General features: G+C 33.0%; 1 protein-coding gene across 1 annotated transcript in view; it reads right to left on the reverse strand.

Annotated features, from left to right (window-relative positions):
- Positions 1 to 16,048, reverse strand: part of INTS6 (integrator complex subunit 6) — a 104,713-nt gene that overhangs the window by 18,276 nt on the left and 70,389 nt on the right. Inside the window, 9 exon segments of the mRNA XM_074217178.1 lie at positions 487 to 861; positions 2,074 to 2,308; positions 3,356 to 3,498; positions 3,982 to 4,108; positions 4,675 to 4,890; positions 6,080 to 6,190; positions 9,672 to 9,766; positions 11,187 to 11,319; positions 11,450 to 11,602. Of these exon segments, the coding sequence (XP_074073279.1) occupies positions 487 to 861; positions 2,074 to 2,308; positions 3,356 to 3,498; positions 3,982 to 4,108; positions 4,675 to 4,890; positions 6,080 to 6,190; positions 9,672 to 9,766; positions 11,187 to 11,319; positions 11,450 to 11,602 (1,588 nt within the window).

The raw sequence follows: 16,048 nt of genomic DNA on the forward strand, positions 1-16,048 counted from the left end.
AGTGCACAGCACAGGGTGGGCATGAAAAAACTTCCCCTATGTTCACTAAACTCACCCTTTTGCCTATGCTTCACTATGGTATTCAACTCCAATAAATATTTATTAAATGACAACAGTGTGTATGTAGTCCTGTGTGAGGCCCTCATGGAACTGGCAAGCTTTTCCTAGGCAGTTAAGCCTCAATAAATGCTTGCTAATTGCCTGAAATAAAAGTACATACAGAGCAAAAATCATAATTTTGCTAGTTACGTCAGTCAGCAAGCACATTGGGAAAGCAATTTCAACTCCAGTAGAGATGCGTATACAATTAAAATGGAGCTGAAAAGGCATTGGAAGTCATTAAGCTTTGACTCAAAAGTGGTCCAATATTCAAAATTTGACGCAATATTTGACTCAAAAGCGGTCCAGATCACTAGGAAATTATATTTCTGCATGGCCACATAAAAAAATTGATCAAATCTGAGACAGATCTCTCTTAACACATACTTCTTCCTGGTTTTCGAATTTCCTTCATTATTTGTGCTTTTAATTCAGTGTTAACCTCCTCGTGGCTTCTGCAATGCATCAATTTTTTCCCTTTGTTCAGTGAAGATGCTGGTATGTTATCCTCAGCACATTGCTCTTTATCTCTTGGTTCCTCATGATTTTCTAAAAATCCACCCACAGTAAGGTCATTAGTTCCTAAATGATCATGGCCAAGAGCCTCTGTATGATTGGTTGGTCGCTCCAGCAAACTGACTGGAGAAGAGGATGTTGAAAACTCAGAATCCATCACATTTGGTGCAATGTCTGATGACAGTTGGTCTGCAACATGATTTTCAACCACATCATCCACTGCCATATCATTAGTGGTTTCTGAAGCTAAAAACAAAGATAAGAGAAGAGATCTTAAAGCCAGGGTCAAAAGGGAAACATCTCATCAGAGATTCTAACAACATCATCTAAGTCATATCAAACTGTTCCTTGCACAACTACAACTCAACAAATATGTTGTAGTACCTAGGTTTTCTTTAAAATAAATGTATATGCACTGGTTTTTTATTGCTATTGTGCATTATACTGTTTAGATAAGGTATGTTAACTTATGTTAAAGAAAAACAATCCAAAAACAATTTGTTGCTATATTTCATTCTTTGACAGTTTTGCCTTACCAAACATATGTTTACTCAAGGTATTTATCTCCTTTCCTCATTCTGATCATATGACCTATACCTCCGGCATGCTAAGGAAGAACAACTGAACTTTACCAGCTACTGTGATTTGAAAACAAGAGATGATCTATTACAAGGATTAGCAAGGAAGGTTCCATCTCTCCGAGTGTAAATCCTCTCTCTGCTCTTACTACTTGCTACCTATCTGATTCTGGGACAAATCTCTTAACTTCTGTCAAACGGACACTGAGGTCACTATCATGTTACAATTCATGCTTTCAATTTTGATTTAACAAAATCCATGCCACTACATACACTGTCTAGTTTCAGATAATACTGTCCTATGAATCTGTGTATAAAATGCTGTAGGTCCAGTGGACTTGAGTTTAATCTTGCCTCATGAGCATATACTGAGGACCTAGGCCTGTCATGGGACTTCTCTGAATCTCAAGTTTTTTCTTCTCTAAAGCCCTCACTTCATAGTTAAAAATACAATGACATAATGTGTAAAATGCCTTGCAAACCTAAAAATGCCATGTAAGTGTTAGCTATTATTTTATTTCCAAATTTATGATAATTTTCAAATTCAAACTGTATTACACTATCTTTACTTATAGGAATCACTTTTCTCTTTTGTATGTATAGGTTTAAAATTGTCACACTTGCTAACTACAACCTTTGACAAATTTACGAGTCACAAAGGACATTTTGAAAATGCCCAAGCCCCTAAAGCAGTGGCATGAATATTTAAGAGCTCAGTAAATTTTTTCCTTAAGTAAATTTAAAAAAAATTAATGTGTACATTTAGACAATAACCATCTGTAGAAATATATGTTCCCTAATCAAATATATATACAATAAGAAATTAATGAAGAATCAAAAGGAAAAAAGTAGAAAAAAGGGATCAAAAAGTGCAACAAACTTTTGTGAAGAGGAAGAGGCTTGATGAGATCTGGCTGTGCTTGGGCAGTCGGTACAGGAGGTCCTTTTCCTCCAATATGATTGTTCGCAATTGGAGGAGTCTGTTGCCTTCCTCTTAGAAGGGGAGACATACAACGCCGTCTTTTGGGGATCCCTTGCATATTTGGTTCTCCAGGTCGTTTGTGTTTATTCTGAGGCCCAGACACAAATTCATCTGCTTCATCTATCATCATCCCCTAAGAGAAAAATGGATTAGTCGATCAACAAGGACTTATTAAGCAACTGCTCTCTCAAGTATTGTCCTAAGTGTGTGAGAGAGAGAAACAAAAGCAAAAGATGTACTTGCCCTCAGGAGTGCAAAGACAATATGAACAAATCTCCTTCATAATTTATAATAGATCATATATGGCAAAACTAAGGTTCTTACAACATATTCAATAATCCAACTGGGGGGAAAAAATCTGTTAAGTCCTCAGGTGAAAAAACTGTATAAAGTGGAAAACTGAATCCCTTTAAATTCTCTTTAAGACAATGGATGCCAGTAATTCTCAATCTATTACTAAGAAACAACCCAATCTTCATAAGCTTTAGGAAATATTACTCCAATATGGACAAAATGTCATATAAGGAAATGAAGAAGGCAGAAAGGTAGAGACTTTTTATGTTTAGTTTAGAGGAAGGTACCGAGAAGCAATTAAAAGAAAACTGAAGAATACAAAATTAAAAAAAAAATTCCAAAATGACAGTTCAACAACCAAAAAAACCATCAGAAAGAAGCCACTGTAATGGAACTGAAGTTGATTTATTCCTGGATTACTTAGGGAATTACTAATTACTTAAGGAATTCAAGAAACTTATGTGTCTTAGTTTTGTTTTATAAAGCTAAGATTATTGGGAGTGGGGAAGCAGAAGAGTTAGAAATGGGTTTTTCCCTTCATGCTGAAATCAGTACTGATTTGACACTATAGTGTAGTCTATGGGGTTCCCCCCCCTTATTTTAAATAAAAAAATCTTCAGTGTCAGATTTTGATCAAATTGAGATCCTAAACAATTGGTTCATTTAATTAAAAAAGAAGAGAAAGGAAGGGGAATCAAATCAAATTTTCATTGAGCCTGACTTTTAAGAGATGTATTACTGTAGTTTCATCATTACTGCTTTTTTAAATTTCTGTATTAAAAGGCAACATTTTTGTTCATGCTCCAGTAATTATTTTAAAATTATGCTTAAATTTACTTTTTAACCTGACTTCTGGTCATATTAAAGAAAACTTAGAAACAATTACCTTTTTGTCTAGCTTGAAGGGGTTTCCAAATGTATGTAGCCTTCGAGGCTGGTCAGGGTCAAGTTCTCTAAGAGGAGAAGGTATCTGCTTGAGGTACTCTTGGTAATTCCCCATTTGTGCTATAGGAACACTGTGCACTTGATCTAAAAAATATTGAACCAAAAAAAGAAAATTCTGCTGAATTATTTTCCAGACTACATATATAATAATCAGTTATCAAACTCACATCAGAATAAATACCATCTGAAATTATTAGTGTGTAATAAAGTCTTTAAAATGTAAACTATACTGGCATAATTTCTATTATAGCCATTTTGTTTAGGATTTTCAGAATACTATAAATATTCACTGGGATATATTGAAGTTCAATGACAAATCCTACTATGAAAATACATTATTTTTTTCTACTACACCTTTTATCATCGTAACTTTTGAGAAACCTGAATCCATGACTAGAACCTTTCTATAAAAACTGGTGGTTTATGGTATCAATAGTACTTCAACAACATCACTTAAAATACACCTATTTAATTCAGAAAAATGGACTAAAACCTCATAAGCTTGGTAGCAATGATACGTTTATATGAACCACAAAGGAAATACAAATAATTAATTAGCAGTCTAACCTTCATCTTGACCTTTAAGATATTTACGAGTTGTCTTCAAAAGATTAGATCTCATCCTTGTTAAGTGATCCAAAAGATTTCGTCTGGGTATATCATAAGCATTTCTAAAGGTCTGTGGCTTCAAATCCTAAGGTTAAAATAAGTAAGAGGGAAATTTAAATCAATACTTTCACAAATGAAAATACAGTAAACTCTCTTATCTGTGAAATGGTTCAAGAATAGGATAATCTACTTAACCAGTTCAGCCTGCAAAATAGGGAAGAATGTTCTAATAATCAGAGCTACACAATAATGGAATGGGTTATTTAAAAGTAGTAAACTTCCACCACTGGAACCTCCTGAGTAGAGTTTGGGGTTCATTGGTCAGAGACTTTATAGCACCTTTAAGGTCTTTTTTATTGCTATAGCTTAAGAAATTTGTGGTTAATTGAGATCTATGGACTATATGAATTATCAATTTTAAAAGAATCAGAATAAATTATTTCAAACACAAATGAGGGTAGGTAATTGAGAAAAAATTCAGAACTATGAAGAGCCTTGGGTCAACATTATGAATATCAGTTATTACCAAACTATAAACAGTATGGAAATACTGATAACAGAGTTCTGACAGAACATCAGATAACAGAGAGTTTATTGTATTCAACAACAGAGGAGCATATTTGAGGTAGTACTATTATGTACAACAATTACCTTATTCAGCAAAGCAACTTGGAACCCAGTGTATTCCTTCATGTTGAGGTCTAGAAGTCTGTGAGGAACTTCCTCATTAATTCCCTGTAGCAGATGTTGAAAATCTTTCCTATATGCCATTGACAGATTGTGTGATCGGCTTCGGACCTTAATTCCAGTTTCCTGCACTACTTTTTTGCCTACAGATCCGATGACTCTATCAGATTCTATTTTGGCCTTAATTCAAAATAAATACAAGTTGACATGATATATTCTAAAACATTTTAGTTAGTTTATAAAAATAAAAAATATAAGTTTTTAATCTTATGTAAAAGATTCAGTAAAAATGTGATACACTATGAAAAATCATATATAAGAAACAAAAATCTCATTCACATGGTTATGTTATTACCACAATTCTAAGGTATCTGAAGCATGGTAAAAATTCACATCAAGGTGCTGAATTCACTACATAAAAATCTTTTTTTATTTCTTAAGATTCCCATGTAAACAAACTGCTATACTGCACTATGATAGCTATAAAATTTTACTGAACCATACATGATATTATATAATCACACTAAGGAGTGATGAAAAAGTAGGGGGAAAATCTCACCAATATTTACCCAACATGACTTTTTATCCCATACAATGAAGTTTTTAGACATATACCAAAAAAGCATAAAGTGATAATTATATAGATTATGAGAGAGAGAAAAAAGGCATTAAACAGAGGAATGATTTTTTTGAAAAACCCAACAGAAGCAAAAATAAGGCTTTTGACTCAACAGTCAATTTCCAATGGGAAATATCCAGTTCTCAGCTGTCAGAAGTCCTGAGCACATACTTTATTTCATAGCACACTAATAATTTAGGAAAATAAAGCATCATTTGGTGACTGTTTTCAGATCCTACTTAATTGACACAGTATCTTCATTTACTTTGAATTATGGCCATTATGATAGAACTTACTGTTTTTTAAGTGTGCCCAAGATTATTTTTAAAAAGAAAAAAGAAAATCCATACATTTTAATATATACAAAAGAAAATAACACAACTTCCAATAAAAACAACCTTCAACAAAAATCTCAAATCAAATGTGCAATGTCCAGAGACACAAGCATGAAATCAACTGTGATTTCACAAATAAATTATAAAACTTTAAAATAAGACTATAATTTCAGTGCATACAAATGACATATACATCCTAATCTAAGATTTATTCCATGAATAACTTCTTATAAATTTTAAAATTACTTAAATATAAAAACTTTTCTTATGAATTTGGGATCTAAGCACCTAATGATAACTTGAAGCCAAGCTATCTGAATCAATAAGATTGGTTCCACTCTTATTCACTGTCTTAATTCCCAATTCAAAATTTTTAAGTTTCCTAACTAATGATACTTCTATTTATTGATATTACCTGTTGACTCAATTTTTTGAGGTATGAAATGACACTATAACTAAGTCCATATTCCACACTGTCTGCTATAAGGTTAGGTGCTCCCATCATTCTAACAGCTTTCTTCAAAGGCTAAGAAGGGAGGGGAAAAAAAAAGGGAAAAAAAAAGAAATTATTACTCAATACTGAATCTTGACTTACATTTAAATATTAAAAGAATTTCTGTGACTGAGTTTTTGAATGTGAAAAAGTTATGTCTCAAAATTTAAAGCAGTTTCTCTTCCCCCTCAACTATGATAGTAATTGAGAAAGTGGAACTATAGTAGCACTAGTATAAAAAATGTAAAAAAAAAATCAGACAACCATCTTTTTTAAGTTTTTTTTTTAATTTTATTTAAGGCAATGAATAGGGTTAAGAGTGACTTGCCCAAGGTCACACAGCTAGGCAATTATTAAGTGTCTGAGGCCAGATATAAACTCAGAGCCTCCTGACTCCAGGATCAGTGCTATCCACTGCGTCACCTAGCTTCCCTATTTGACTTTTTTAAAGGAATAATTAAGTATATTATAAAGAATAAATCATCAATCTGACTTTCATCTTTTCAGTTGTTTCACATTATAACAAATAACTAATCATCATTAATATTTGAAAACAAAAACCACCATTTCATCAAAAACACTATTACATCCGAGAGAATAAATGTTGAGTCATATCTGACTTATCATGATTGGTTTGCCATTTCCTTCTCCATTTTACAGATGAGAAAACTAGTGACCTGCCCAGTAAGAGTCTAATGTCAGATTTTTAACTTGGCTGTTCCTGACCTCAGGTCTGGTGATCTATTCATTGTGCCATCTAGCTGCTTCTGTAGGTAAACTCATTTGATTTAGATCATTTCAAATCATCAAGGCAATTTGTCTGTTTTATAGTCATAAATTAATATTACTTTTCCTTTTTAATGGGCCATGCAAATATATATAAACTGGTGAAAAATAGAGAATGGTCCTAGATGTTAAGACAACACCATCACTACTAGAGGGTTTATAATATTAGTGTTCTTCCCCATCCCCATTCTCACCTCTTTCAAATTATCCAATATTTATATATAGAAATGTTGCACTCCTTCTCCCTCCTACCCTCCAAGGGAATAGAAAATCCATTATTTTATTCTGGTGAGGCAATGGGTTTAAAGAGACTTGCCCAAGGTCACACATCTAGTAAGTATCAAGTGTTTGAGGCCAGATTTTAACTCAGATTCTCTTGATTCCAGGGCTGGTGCTTTATCCACTACACCACCTAGCTGCTCCTAAACTCTATTATTTAAAAAACCAAACCAAACCAGCCCTGGAGTCAGGTGTACCTCAGTTCAAATCCGACCTCAGACACTTAATAATTACCTAGCTGTGTGGCCTTGGGCAAGCCACTTAACCCTATTGCCTTGCAAAAATCCTTAAAAAAAAAAAAGTAATCCTTTACCTTGTGTACAGATGGTTCTCATTCCCCATAATTCTATTTCTGATGACAAAGCTTTTATTCATTTAAGCTTTCCTATCTATCATCCTTGGAAATCTGGTTCTTTCCCTTCCCTACTCCCTTCCCTAATTATTATTATATTTCCCTTCCCTTCCAAGTTATCTTTTTGTTTATTCCCCAAGAATTTCTCTCAGGGGAGGCTAGGTGGCACAGTGGATAGAGCACTGGCCCTGGAGTCAGGTATACCAGAGTTCAAATCCTGCCTCAGACACTTAATAATTACTTAGCTGTGTGGCCTTGGGCAAAACCACTTAACCCCATTGCCTTGCAAAAAAAAAATTTCTCTCAGATTGATACATTCCTTATTTTTACTTCTCAGACTCATTTGTCCTTTGCCATTTCTCAGGTTCACTCAACCCTCACATTTCATTCTAGACAAGTTCTTCATTCCATTTGTTTCTAGATGACATATCATAGCTTGCTTAACTGAATCTCTTATTCAAGTTTTCTACCCTTCAAAATAATCTCATCTTAAAACACTGTTTCCAACATTTCCTTTCTATGCTGTGAACTGGTCCAAGTAGGAGGGAAGACAGTTTGGAAATGATAGGAGAAAAGACACAAAACTTACTTATGTTCTTACCCAGAAATCCCAATCCTAGGCACACACACACACACACACACACACACACACACACACACACAAGAAATGAAAAATCCTACAAAAACCATAACATTCAATTGTGGTATATGAATGTGACACAGAATTAGTGGGTGAAAACTTCAGAAAAATATGGGAAGATTTGTGACCTTATGCATATGTAAAAACAAGTACCAGGAAAACAATAAACATAATGGTCAAAACAATGTGCAGTCAACTCCAACTGTTGCTATGAAGATTTAGTGGGGCTGGAACTATCTTGCTAGGACTATTCATTTATCAAGAATCTCCAGTGGTTTCTTTCCAAAGTCAAAAATCATGCTTGGCCCTGGAGACAGACAACTTGGTTTCAAATATCATTTCTGCCATATCCTCCTCCAATGTCTCTAGAACTGGTATCCTCCTCTATATAAAATGGCACAAATGAATACTTATGATTTCTGCCTCTTCTGGAGCTATGGTCTTATAATTAAATTGCAGATAATCACATAAATGGGAGTTATCAGACTAAAAGGTAAAGTAGCATCAGAAGCCAAGTGAAAGCAGAAAAGCCAACATAGATAGCATTGACTATCTATGCTGTGATGTTTTAAAATTATATTTAGTAAAAGTTTTAATGTTAACAATTTAGGGAGAAGTTCCTGGATCAGCTGAAGTTTTGAAGTGGAATGGCCTTCAACCATGTTTCAAATAATCCGAATAAAACTTAATTGAACCATTCACTTGAACACAGTTATCCAAAGCTCTGTGACAGTACTACTAAAATATTCTCATTATAAATATACTGATTATCTATCAACTCCAGTGAAGGATCAGTGGAATGGCCACATTTCCTTTGGGCTAGTGAGCAGCTCCAACACTCATTTTCAAAGCCCTTCAAAAATATTTAGTACTTTACTAGTATTCATTTAGGTACAATTTAAACATATCTAAAATGATCAATAATAGAATTCCAATTTACAAGAATTTAAGTTCTCATTCTATATAAATCCTACAAGATCCTAATTTATTCTGCTCAGGAAACCAAATTCAACATACTGCCTTCTATTTTCATCTCAATAATTCTAGTATGAAATGTCCTAGATAATTTAGGCAATTTTATGCAAATATGGTCTGCTTTATGAAGACTACCATACATTGACCTGAGGAATATTCTAAGGATTAGCCAATTGTCTTTCTCACTGTGGAAAGTAGGGCAAATTCTGAGGTTCAGAATTAAGCAATGTTTTCATGCGTGGCAGAATACCTAATAAGTATGAGTTGAGATTTGAGCACAGGTACCATGACCCCAAGCCTAACATCAATTCGCTATAAATTTCTGAATATTCTCCTTTGCAATTATTAGACATCTAGACATATAATAGTACAAAGTGCCAAACAAAAGGATAAATTTTTATTAAAATGCTAGAAACAAATCATTAGATACATTATTGGCCCACCACTTAAAAAAAAAAAAAACAAAGCTTTCATTATCTTACCCCAAGATAGTAGGGAGGCATGGTCTTCAAATAACTTTCAAATGACTGTCTCCATTTTATTGTTGGCTTTGCTTTATGTACTTTGAACAGGTCATCTAAAAAAATGAATAACATGTAGAAACCACCATTCAATATAGATAAATACAAAAGTCAGTTTCAAATTTATTATTTTAAAAGCATGTACCTTCAGATTTGCTAAGTCAGATATAAGTCTGAACTAGTTATCATTGAGTGAAATTCCTGATTTCTAGTCTTTTTTCTTAGAAAGACATTTCAAATGCAGGAAATATCCAAGAAAATTCTGATTAACTATAAACTAAAGTTTCAAATGAAATTTTGTGAAAAGAAAGGTAGGGTTATTAAAAAATACACTTAAAACCCTTTATAATACAATATCTAAATACTGAAGATCTAGATATAGCAGATTCCAGGAGGTAACAACATGAGAGAGAGGGTTCACCACAGAATATATGCATAATACTGCTGTTAGAACTATTATTTAGAGGCAGCTAGGTGCCCAGTCCGAGTCAGGAGGACCTGAGTTCAAATTTGACCTTAGACACTTAATAATAACCTAGCTGTGTGGCCTTGGGCGAGCCACTTAACCCCATTGCCTTGCAAAAACCAAAAGGGAAAAAAAATCATGGGGAAGACATCTGCTGTGTGATTCTGGCTAAGTCCTCTGTCTCAAGTTTTCTAATGTGGAAAATGAGCACATTGGACTCAATAATCTCTATTATGAAGTGATACACAGTGAAGAACTAGGAAAAATAAGATACATAGTAAATATACAATGTAAATGAGTAGGGATAAGGGATGGAAATGAAGCTTAATACTATGAAATTATAATTAGGAATCCTAAAGGAGAGTTGAGAAAATGTACTTCTCTCCCTTCTTTTCAGAAGCAGATCACTATGGATATGAAACATTGCATAAGATGTCCAACTTGATTGTTATGTTGGTGAGTTTTGTCTGATATATCGTCTTTTTAATTCTTTTGTTACAAGGAATGGCTTGTTGGGAAATGGAGGGGAAAAGAGTATATTCAGAAAATGAAAGTGATGGGAAAAGAAGAGGTACAAATAAAAAAATTTAAACCAGAAAAAAAAACTATTATTTAACCTGAGATGATTCTAGGGATGGGGGGAGGGAGGTTATCTCTAATAGTTGTGCTGCTTAGCATCAACATTAGAGGTATCTAGAAGTCAACAATTTGAATGCCTACTATATCATTATTTTAGGTCAAATAATATTTTGATTTTTAGTATCTGTCAGAGAGAAAAGGAAAGTTAAATTCATGCAAAGAAAAACATTTTCAAATTAAAATACATACACATATGTACACAGATGAACTTTCATTTTATAAAGATACAAGCATTTGAATAACTCATTTTCAGTAATTTCCAAAAGAAGTTAATGTGTGAAGAAAAATTAATAATAGAAACTTTCAATTTGCTTTTCAAAAATTACTTTTTCATACATTGAACTATAAGAAATTTTACAAGTATTACTCACCTAAAAGAGGAAGGAGGACTGGATAATTATAAGGCATCACAAATAAATTGACACAATTCAATGCTGTACTAGCTTTCAAGTAACCAAAAGGATGACCAAGTTCACTATATTTTGCACTATTGCTCACATATACCTGTTAAAAAAAAGTCATAAGAACTTGATAAAACTGATAAACATTGATTAAATTGCTACTAATGACTCTACAATTTAAAATTTCTAAACTTTAAAATTTCTAAATCATTAGAATGTTTATTTTAGCTTACCTGCCAACAAGTTTGAGGGGATTTTCGTTCTAGGATAAACTGGGTCAGTGGTGAAGGTTCTAATTCATATTTGTCAAAAGGCAGTTTATCAATTACCATTGGTTCACAGTCAGTACAAGAAAACTTCACCACAGGGTGTGATGTCCGAGGTGGCTAAACAGAAAAAAAAAAAGACACTCATCATCTAAACACTGTAAATAATTCTTGCCCATTTCTCAATGAAAATATTTCAAGAACAAGGCCACGTCAGCTGATAAAATAATGGGGTTGGAGTAGATAATCTCTAAAGGTTCATTTAGCACTAAAATATATGATCAATATTATAATTTACTTATGACATTTGATACTGCAATTAAATTGGATATCCAGAGGAATAAAGGTATTATTCCTTTCCACTTTCAAACAAGTTTCTCACTTTTCACTATTATAAATCTCTGTAGCTAAAAATATCCCAATTTTAAAAAATGTAGTACATTTCACAGAAAAATATTTTAAAAATTTACATGGGGACAGAGGGCAAAGTAGATAAGGAAGGAATCTTTCAGAATACTTAAAAGACAGTTTTATTACATTAAAAAAATCGCTGGAATTATGGTCACAAAGATGATAATATATACTAATTAATGATGGACTTTTGTTGAAGAATAATGTGGAAAGAAAAATCAGTTGTTATCTGAGATTATCGCCCTTTTTAAGAATGTTTCTAATAAAAATCCAAAATACTGACTTATGGATAAGACAGGAGCTATTTATTGTATTATTCTTTTAAAAGATCATCTCTGAACTACTATGAAAACCTATGAAATTACTTGTGATTAAAAAAATGAAATGATTAAGAAAGCATTTTACTTTCTAATAACTATTTTCTAGGAATACTGGAAGTGAAGACATGGACTATTACTCTCAAAGGCAATGAATACAGCTAATTTGGCATCTAAAGTAAAAATTATTTTCTCAAGGCATATAAGTCTTTGCCTTTGAACATATTCTTATAAAACAGACTAATACAGTTTTTATTTTAGTGTCTAAATGTCTTTAATGACATCATTGAAATTTACATATGACTTAATTGTAATAGTTTTTGTGTTCAATAAATATAGATTGTCTGCTTCTGGAGGGCAAGATCAACCACAGCATCTCATACATATTAAGTGCTGAATAAATTTATTTCTAACATAGAAATAGAAACATCTACTTGTCTATCAACTTCCCTCCTTACTCTCAAGCAATCACATCTCTTAGCTCTAGTAGTGCCTAAGAATGTGGTTCCCCAGCCCAAAAAAGGCTGATCTTGAATACATGATCTCCCTATCAGTCATTCTTATTCTGTTTTTTCCAAATCTTGGTTGGGCAGAGAAAACTAGAAGCAAAATAGTAACTAGACAACAGCTACCTTTATCACTCACATCAGCAGTCCTATTTTAGCTTCCACCTCTTTCCCCTCTCAATATAGACACAGACACACATTTTCCTTGTCTTTAGTTTTCCTTAACACCCTAAATCTTAATGCTCCTTCTAGCTTCATTTTGAGATACAGTTATCCAATCTAATAACAATCAACCATTAAGCTGAGTGTGTGCTTCTAGTAGGTAAGGTTCCAGGAATACAAAACAAAACAAAAAAAAAAGACAAAATAGATTCTAAGATATAGTTTCACACAGCTCTGCCTAGATAGAGTATCAAGAATACACGGAAAATATATCTAAAACCAAACCTGTTCATTCTTTCCCACTCAGTTACCCCAAGTTCTATTCTTTTCCATTAATGGAAGCACCATTTTCCTAGTCACTCAATCTTGAACTCTTGTTTTATCTGGAAAGAACACGGATTCCAGAGCTAGACTGTGCCACTTTAGGCAAAATGATTTATTCCTATGACAATTTTCTATATCTAAAAGTGAGATTATGATAGCTTTTCAAGATTTCCTTCTCTCATTCCAACTTTGAGATTATATGATTTTGCTAAATTATGTTTCATGAGCACAAAAACCTTGATTTTCTACTCCCTAAGCATAGATGCTTTCCGTATCTCTGTTCTGTCCTCCATATTTGAACTCAACAAATAATCCAATTATGAATGACTTTCTAAAACAGTATATAATGCAACCAAAATTACAATAGAGCATGTATTTTTGGTTAATATACCACCTGAATATGCAATAGATTCATAAAAGGTCCAGAAGAAAGCAATTAACAAATTGCTCATGGTCAACTGAGGGGCTTCAACTTTTGAGGACAAGAAAAATAACTTGAATTTAAAATGTTTGAAATGCTGATGAACATCAAAAAGAAATCATCTGAAATCTTATCATTAGCAATGCAACACACCCAGGGAAAAGCTGAACAGTATTGAAGAAAGGGCTAGTCTCAAAATTAGGAAAAAGCAAGTATTCAAATCCAGCCTCTCTTGACACATGTGAGATTTGTGGACATGGGCAAGTTATTTAAATTTTTAGAACTTCAAGCAACTCTTTAAGAATATACTTTGTAGATCTGCATTTGGTAGTTTCCACATTGAGATACCAAAGGCAAAAAAGTAACAGACGATGCAAAATTATTTCTTGGCTATTCAGTCTTGTTGTTCCATGATAACTTTTTATCATTCCACTATCTCAATACATAATCACCTTCCTAACAAATAAGTGATATGAGTGCATAATACAGTAATATACATAAAATTCTCTATATATTGAAGATATTTCTAAAGTAATTTAAAAATATATCTTTAATTTAGTTTACTTATTAACCATTCATCTTATGCCAACAGCATTTAAAAATCAGAGATCTATAATAAATTTCTACCTACAATTTTTCAAACATTACCAAGATTTACATTAAATTATTAATACTATTCCAAGCTCAGTTGTTGGGGATGTTATAGACATTCTCAGTTGGGACCTGAAAATGTCCTGTTGCACTAGGTAAACTGTAAGGTTCCTTCCAAAGTAAGATTCTGTGAAATTTTTTAAAAACTACACATCTTAGATTAAGTGAATTGATGACAGAATTTGAACTCTTAAACACTGTCAACTGATAAATAAGTGTCATCAATGAAGAAAAGAGGATGGGCACAGAAGGACAGGGTTATTGTAAAAGAATCTAGGATTTGGAGTGAGAGGACCTATATTTATATATAGATCCCATTATTTTTTCTTATCAATATGAAAATAGAGAAGGGCACAATCTGACTGGTCTCAAACATTTAAACAACAGAGTGTTCAATAAAAGCTTTCTTCCAGAGCCATCTATCCTTTCCATCCATAATCTCCTTCTCAAGCTGGCTATTAATAGCTACCACTAACATCTGTTCAATATCACTATATATAAGCAAGGAAGTGAGGAAGATGAGACCCAGAAAGACCAGTGAAAAAGGAATCTGCTTTTGAATCACATAGAAGGGTTTGAGGGGAGAGATTGGGAAGTCAAGCTTCCGAATGTTAGTCTTGAGTATTTTTCACTATACTGGTTCCACTAATATTATTCCTTGACAAGGAAAACCTTTGCCTGACTCATAAAACAAACAATGGGTAAAGAAAATGGTATCATCTTTCCTCATAATATAACTTTGAAATCAGGGAATTTTTTTATTCCCAACAACCTAATAGGTGATGCAATAAAAAAATAAGATGAACAAGGGCACTCAGTCAAATACTTTCCCTTATTTACATAAAATGCTTAAAAAGAATTGGTCACAGTGGATAGAGCACTGGCCCTGGAGTCAAATCCGGCCTCAGACACTTAATAATTACCTAGTTGTGTAGCCTTGGGCAAGCTACTTAACCTCATTGCCTTGCAAAAAAAAAAAAAAAAAAAAGGTCACTTGCTCAGTATGCTATAATGGAATAAATACCATAAACTAAAGGCAAGCAGTTTTAGTGCCAACTAGAATTTTCCAGGCACTGATAGCCCTGCTAGTAGGTACTATGTTGAGTTAGGTAAATCATTTAACTTCTCTTTCAGTTCTAATTTTCTATGATAGGTGGTACATAAGCTATACTATAAGAGTGAAAGATAAAAGGTACAGAACTAAGACAAGAAAAGGTTATGGAATAAGAGGTCACATTTTCAGCTCTGTAATCTACTGCAATACAACATGCAAGTTTCTACAGCATTGCATTTAAGACACAACCATTAATCTGAATCTTTTAAAGTTTTGATTTACTTACATTTTCATTCAAGTAAAAAAGTGTTTGAAAATTTAAAACAAGTAATTTTTCCCAAATAATCTTTTTTCTTTTTTTAACATTCTTTTTGGAACAATTTTTGAATTCCAAATTTCATGCCTCCCTTTCCTTCTCATCCTCCTTGGTCTAGACTTCAAGTAGAGCAAATCATATAAACTTAAACCTTTCATCTATGCATAAAATAAGACGACAAAATACAGAAACAGCTAAACATAAGACTGTGTTACAGGTTGGAGAGGTAAACAAATGAGTTGGTGGTGATGGTATTATCAGACATCCGCAGGTTAAAATAAGCATCATTTCACAGGACATTTGGTGATCTCATATAATATTCGTGATAAACATTTACAAAATAATCACCAGGAAAATTAACTGCAAGTTTATGAAGCAAATGTACTGCAGGATCCTCATTTGGA

The sequence above is a fragment of the Macrotis lagotis genome, chromosome 1 (assembly GCF_037893015.1).
Source record: "Macrotis lagotis isolate mMagLag1 chromosome 1, bilby.v1.9.chrom.fasta, whole genome shotgun sequence".
Classification (NCBI taxonomy): domain Eukaryota; kingdom Metazoa; phylum Chordata; class Mammalia; order Peramelemorphia; family Peramelidae; genus Macrotis; species Macrotis lagotis.